The following is a 7838-nucleotide window of genomic DNA, read 5'->3' as shown; positions in this document are numbered from 1 at the left end:
ATGCCTTTCAAAACTATTAGAATAAATTATGTACCATAGACTATTTACCTTTCTAGATAATAACTATATTCTTTATAACAAACAATTTGGATTTAAAAAAAATCACAGATCAAGCAATTATTCATCTTGTTCAAAATATTTTGAAGACATTTGATGAAAATAAATATACGCTAGGTGTATTTATTGATCTTAACAAAGCGTTTGACACTGTTGATCATTATATTCTATTAAATAAACTAGAAAATTACGGGATTAAGCGCTCAAATTTTAAATGGTTTCAAAGCTATTTGTCTAATAGGAAACAATACATTTCGTTTAACTGCGGAAAAACTGATAATATGAATATAAAATGTGGTGTTCCACCAGGGTCAATTTTAGGATTACTCTTAGTTTTAATTTATATTAATGATTTAAGCAAATCTTGTAAGTTACTAGACACTATTTTGTTTGCGGATGATACAAATTTGTTTCACGCTTGTCACGATATTAAAATGTTGTTTAATTCAGTTAACATGGAACTCATAAAACTCACAGATTGGCTTAGTGCAAATAAATTATCCATTAATTTAGATAAAACAAAGTATTCTTTTTTCTATCGCTTTCATGAACGCGATAAAATCCCTTCAAAACTTCCAAAACTTTATATTGGCAGTCAATTTATAAAAAGAGAACTATCGTTTAAATTTTTAGGAGTACTCCTTGACGAAAACGTTACTTGGACAAATCATATACATTATCTTGAAAGTAAAATCTCAAGAAATATTGGCCTACTTTATAAAGCAAGGCCATTTTTAAATCAAACTAGTTTAAAGTTGTTATATTTCTCCTTTGTTCATAGTTATCTGAATTACGCAAACATTGCTTGGTGTAGCACAAATCAAAACAAAATTAAAAAACTTTTTAATAAACAAAAACATGCAATGAGAATAATATCTAATGTAGGTCGTTTTACTCACTCCAAAGAACTATTTATAAAGCTGAATATACTCAATGTCTACCAAATAAATATTTTTCATCTTTAATTTTCATGTATAAAGTTAATAAAAGAACAAAACTAAACATTTTTAATTCGTTATTCAAAATAAATAAATATAGATACTTAACCAGATACTCAAACAACACCTATATTCAGCCCAAAAGTTTTTTTGCCGCAACTGAGTTTTCATTATCCATTAGAGGACCAAAAGTATGGAATAAAATCCTATCTAATAAACTTAAAACTCTCGAAACTCTTGACGAATTTAAAGTAAAATTAAAGCAAATGCTCCTAGTTAGTGATGGAATGCTTGACTTTTTCGGGTGACACAGATTTTTTCGATTTTGTTTAAAGTTTATCTTTGTCAACCCTTTTAAGGATTTGGTTGAAGCATGCTTAATACAAATAAATATATATATTTTTTAATTGGAAAAGTTCAATTTTTATAATTTTAATTTTAGAATTCATAAATTGCAGGTTTTAATAATAAAAAAAATAAATAAAATAAAAAAAATCACCGACGACAATTGCAGTAATGACGAAAAGAAAATCAAAAGAATACTCCAATCGCAAGGACAATATGTCCAAAAGTCAGAATAAAAAGTCCTTTAAATATCAATTTAAAAAAGTTCTGAAAAACTCCCGACTCCAACTTCTAGACACATTATCCTCACGACCAAAATGCCCCTCTAATCCTCTCCCCGTCATCACAACAACTATTATCAGTACCCTCTGTCTACTCCCCCCTCCCTTTCATTATTAAAACCTGCAAATTTTGAAATCTTTAGTAATTTTATTGAAGAAACTTGTAATTTTTTTAATATAATTTGCTTAACAGAAACATGGTGCAGTTCGGATGACGTAAATTCTTTTACCAATTTTGAACTGCTGGGTTTTAATGTAATTTCATTGGCACGAAAATAAAATAAGCGTGGCGGAGGTGTTCTTATTTATGTTAAAAATAACTTATGATATTTTACCCGGCATGACATGAGCATCACTGATGCTGAAAGAGGTTTTAACGATTGAAATTTTAACCAAAAAAATAAAAAGCAAAATTCCAAGTTGTTGTTATCGCCCACCTTCAGGTGAAATTAAAAATTTTAATTCGTTTTTATGTAATGACGAAAAAAAGTAACCACAAAAATAAATTTATCAACTTATTGGGTAATCTGAATTTAGCGCATTTTTACAAATGAAAACCTTGAATCTTTTAAAGAACAATTATCTCTAATTGATTGGAGCATTATTATTACTTCTGATAATACAAACTTAGTTTATAACTCCTTTTTTAAAACTTTCTATGATATTTACAACACTAATTTTCCTGAAGTTAATTTAAATCTCAAAGCTAAAAGTATTAAATCACCTTGGATTACAAAGGGTTTGCGGAAGTCTTCAAAAATTAAAAAAAAATTATACATTAATTACTTAAAATGTAAAACAAATGAAATAAAATTATATATAAAAATTACGCTAAACTTTTTGAAAGCCTCAGGAAAAAAAAAATTCTATTTAAATTTACTAGATAAATATAAATTAAATTTTAAACGCACTTGGTTTATAATAAAAGAAATTACTGGCAGCAAAAAATGCACATCTCACTCTTTGCCAAACACGGTTAAACTTATCTTTTATCATATAAAAATAATGAATTTTTATATAATAAAAGACAAATTACGGAAAAATAAATATTTTGTGTCTGTTGGACGAAATCTTGCAAAAAGAATTCCTATAGCTAACAGTTTAATGATCTATGTTATCCTCCAAACTCTTACTTGAACTCTTTTGAATTATCTTTTGAAGAGTTTGAAATTGCCTTTAAAATGTTAAAATCTAAAAAAGCAGCAGGCCCTAATGGTATTAACGGCAACATTGTTTTAAGTTCACTCGATGTTTTAAAAGATATACTCCATTAGATTTTTTCAATATCAATTAAACAGGGTATTTTTCCACAAGCTCTAACATTAGCAAAAGATATCGTCCAATTTCTCTACTTTCTGCATTCTCTAAAGTTTTAGAAAGAATTTTGTATAATAAAATTTATAATCATCTTACTATAAATAACTTATTATACAGGAATCAATATGGATTTTAAAAAAACGATTCTACTGAACATGCCATTCTACAATTTACAAGAAATATATCTGAATCATTTGAAAATTCTCAATTTACTTTAGGTATTTTCATTGACTTGGCAAAAGCTTTTAATACTATTCATCACGAAATTCTTTTTAAAAGTTGGAGTGGTACGGAATTACTGAAAATATATTCATTTGGCTAAAAAGTTACCTAAATAATCGAAAACAATTTGTTTATGCGGATGATAACGTATTATCTAATTTGTTAAATATTTCATGTGGAGTTCCTCAAGGATTCATATTAGGACCCCTCCTATTTCTAATATATATTAATGATCTACCAAAAGCTTCTAACCTAATGGCAATTATGTATGCTGATGATTCTATTTTATTTATTTCTCATAACAACATTTTTACACTTTTTAGCAATATGAACATTGAACTAGTCAAAATTTCCGAATGGTTTAGATTAAACAATTATTAAATATTTATAAAACTAAATGGATTCTTTTTTATCCTTATGGTAAAAAGCACCAGCCACCTAGCAACTTATCTTTTCTTTTTATCATAATTATTAAAAGAGTTCTAGTGACAAGATTTTTAGGTGTATATATCGATGAAAATCTTATAGGGAAAAGCCACATTGCTAACTTGTGCAATAGAATTTCAAAGAGGCATTTTATACAAAATGAGGGATTTGTTTGTTTATTTATTAAAACTACATCCAAAACAGGATATTTGAAAAATGCTGTTAAAGAAATGAGAGAAACTGGCTCCCTTGGAGGTAGAAATAAGTGGTAGACCTCCTAAGCTAACAAAAGATGACAATAAATATTTAAAAACCCTATCTTTAAGAAATACAAAAAAAGTATCAACCGAGCTGGCAAAAGACATTAATACAGGAAAACTGGGAAAAATGTCAGGTCTTCATTTATTCGACGGCACCTACTTAAATTGTGTGGGTGTGTTGCAATTCAAAAATCATTATTACGGTGTGGTAATAAAGAAAAACAACTTAAATATGCAAAACAACACAGAGGTTGGGCCTAGGAAATATTTAATCGGGTTCTGTACACCGATGAGTCCAAATTCGAAATTTTTGGAACGAAAGGACGCCAATATGTTTGAAGAAGAATTGAAGAAGTCTATCAGCCCGAGTGTTTAAACCGAAATATTAAACGCACAGGAGGCTCTTTACAAGTTTGGGGCTGTTTCTCTTTATCTGGAGTAGGTGATTTGATCAAAATAGGGGGGCGACTCTCCGGGGAACGTTATGTGGATATCCTAAAGCACCATGCTGAATCATCCGGAATGAAACCAATAGGTCATAATTTTATTCTGCAGCGGATAATGACCCAAAACATTTTTCCCGAGTGGCAAAAAATTATTTAAATGAAATGACAGAGGAAGGAGTTCTGGAATTGATGACCTGGCCTCCCCAGAGTCCCGTTTTGAATATAGTTGAGCATATTTGGATGACAAATATGCTCAACTATAGAATGACACAACATACCCCAGGATTTTATAACTAACTTGTATGAATCTATTCCCTGGCGAATATTGGCTGGGATTGAGGCAAAAGGAGGACATAGTAAATATTAAGAGTTTTTTATGAAGTTTGACTTAAAAAATTTGTAATTGTTCCATATTTTGTGTGAAATACATGTGTTTTAATAAGTTTATAATTTAGAACTACAAACTTAAATATTAGAGAAGAATTCTCCGGGATTTTTTGAAAAAATATAAGTGGTCTAAAACTTATTCACAGTACTGTATATATAAGAAAAAGAAAACAAAGAAAAATGGATGTATGCGTATCTGCCAATATATGTATGTAGGCTACGTTTGGAGGTAAACCACCCTTTGGTAGTGGCTTGGCGTTTTTGTCTTCAGAAGCGTAAACGTTAAATTGTATATTTAGTAGAGGCTTGGCGTTTTTTGTTGTCAAAAGCGTGAACGGAAATTCGGTAATTTGGCTTAACACACAGCGATAACCATAGTATGGCTATCTCGGTCCTTTGCATAACCTTTTGAACAATCTGGAAATGTATAATATTTAGTCTGGAAATGAGATTGTATATTTATTATATTCAGTGATATATAATGAATAATATATAGCAATAAATAAGATTCAGTGATTATTTTTGACAAATTAGATTCAGTGTGCGCATCTAAAGTGATTTATCTAGAAAATTATGGACATTATTGTTAGCGTGAGTCAGCTGTTTGGAAGACACAGTAATTTGATTGATGCAAGCCGTAAACACCATAACAAAAGGAAATAACCATTAAAAATATAAAAAAATGTTCTAATTTTTTCAATAGCGGTTTCTCTGTGACAAGACCTGATGGTCTTCTTTGAGTATTCGCGTTCTTTATATTTATTTTTATTATTTATTTCTTAACGATATTTTGACTTGTTAACTTTTCTTTTTTTATATTATTTGTATCTGTATCATAAATATTGTAATAAATAACAATAAAAATATAAAAATATTTGTTAAATTCTTTAAGTAATAACTTTTGGTTCATATAAACTTATCAATATAAATCACCTGTGAAAGAAAACCTTGCATGATTTTTATTTTTAAATAATTTCTTTTTATTATTTGCCAAGTGCCTTTAGTGTCATTTTTAAATGTAACTGGCAATAATAGTTTTTTTTTTTTTCATGTTTTATAACTTACCCCTGTTGCAACTAGCCCCGGTTTTCCGAAATTGCTTTTAAGTCCCATAAGGGAAAGAAAGTACAAACGTTGATTGCTTTACATTATTATAATCTAAAACAGAGAAGTAAATGATATGATCTGATAAACTAATTTAATTCATCACATTTAGAGAGTGACAAAAAAAAATTTATGAAGTACAAAATAATAATCACTTTGTACTTCATAAGTTCACGAAAAGTGTTGATCCTAATTAGTTTATCAAATCATATTATTTACTTTGCTGATTTACTTTAGATTTTAATATGGCAAAATTATCAACGTTTGCATTTTCGTTACTATCGTAATTTTAGCTATAAGAAAAATATTTATTTTTATTTTCAATTTAATGAAATAATGATCTAGTTTACATTATTACACTGTATTCTAACCCTAGATGTGCTTAGCTGATGAGGTCAACAAAGTCTTTCATTATTAAACTGAAAAGCACTTATTAGTTCATAGATGTTTATCTATATATAGATTGTACATCAGGACGACAACTACATATATATATGACGACAACTACATATATAAACATTTTTTTTTCAACACCTTCACTTCCAACAATTATATGAATCAGGAAACAAGAAGTAGGAAACGAATAACAAAGAACTGATGAACGAGGAAAACACTGAACAAATAAGAATTTTTAGATCACTTAGGAACAGTCACAGTAATAGAATGAGAGTTAATAGAATGACAAGTAACACGAGAATGAACTTTAGTAGATTGCACAAGAGATGCAAGCTCTTTAGAGCAGTGCCCATTATAATATTTATAGAAAAGGGAAAGCGAAGCAACATTACGGCGCTGTGATAATGGTTGGAGGTTCGCTGCAAGAGCAGGTCCAACTATGTTTACCATGCTTTTTTTCACCTTGTCAAGAAGTGAAAGGGCATCTTTGGAAGATCCGCCCCAGATATGGCAACAGTATTCTATACAAGGACGGATTTGAGATTTATAGAGATTAAGAATAGAATCGGGAGTAAGAAAATGGCGAGCACGGTAAAGAGATGCAACCTTAGCAGATACTAATTTTGCAATCAATTTGATATCTAGTTTCCAAGAAAGATCGGGAACAAGAGTTAATCCTAGAAGATAAGAGAGAGGTAGATAAATAAAGGGTAGATATACTCATTAAGTACAGTACGAGAACGGTAATGTACTCATCGAGTAAATTACCGTTCATAAATATAGGAAGATCTAAATTATTGCGATAACAATTGGCTGAAAAAATTTGAGTTTTATCTGAGTTAAAGTTCATCAGCCATTGAGAGCCCATGCTGTGCAGAAGTAAGATCTTTTTTAAGCTCAAATGCCCCCTCCAAGCAATCAGAGAGTGTTGGCTTCTTATTAAGACAAGAATAAATGGTTGTATCATTAGCAAACGATGCTACCTTAGATAAGAAAATATCTGATCATTAATGTAAATTAAAAAGAGTATAGGGCCAAGGATAGCCCCTTGAAGAACCCCTAAAGTGAGAGGATATGAAGCATAGTGCTGTCCATTAAGGACAACTTTAATACTACAATTGGTATGTAAGGATTCAATAACCTTATTAATGTTACCTGATACGCTGCAAGAAGAAAGCTCATGGAGAAGACCAGCGTACTAAATTTTATCAAAAGCTTTAGAAATGTCAAGAGCGATAACCTTAGCCTCTACACATCTATCTAACGCACGATAAAACCTATTTGATATTACTGTTAGCAAATCAGCTGTAGAACAAGAAGATTGAAATACATATTGATAATTAGAGTTATTAGATTCAAGATGAGAAATTAAGTGTTTGTTGAGACTCAAAAATCCTGCTTATAATAGAAAGAAGACTATTGAGACGGTAGTTAAACGAGTCAGATCACTCTCCAGAATTTTTGTAATTAGCAATAACAGATGCCGCTTACCAGAAAAAAAAGGACTTACTGGAAAAAAAAGACTCTGATAAGCACTTGTTAAATAGTTTTGAAAGTATAAACGACAGCTCTAGAGGTCACTTCTGTAGGAAACCTAGGGCCATCACGAAGAAATTTACGGAAAGAGTCCCAGTCAGCTTTAAGGTAGTTGTAAAAGGT

General features: G+C 29.9%; 1 protein-coding gene across 1 annotated transcript; it reads right to left on the bottom strand.

Annotated features, from left to right (window-relative positions):
- Positions 1 to 6419: 6419 nt before the first annotated feature.
- On the bottom strand, positions 6420 to 7047 carry LOC136085284 (uncharacterized). Its single transcript, XM_065806575.1, has 2 exons — positions 6948 to 7047; positions 6420 to 6856 (listed from the first exon to the last, which is right to left on the bottom strand). The coding sequence occupies exons 1-2, from the start codon at positions 7045 to 7047 to the stop codon at positions 6420 to 6422; spliced, it is 537 nt and encodes a 178-aa protein (XP_065662647.1).
- Positions 7048 to 7838: the final 791 nt, after the last annotated feature.

This window comes from Hydra vulgaris, chromosome 09 (genome assembly GCF_038396675.1).
Source record: "Hydra vulgaris chromosome 09, alternate assembly HydraT2T_AEP".
In the NCBI taxonomy this organism is placed as follows: Eukaryota; Metazoa; Cnidaria; class Hydrozoa; order Anthoathecata; family Hydridae; genus Hydra; species Hydra vulgaris.
This window is presented reverse-complemented; position numbering and strand designations above follow the sequence as displayed.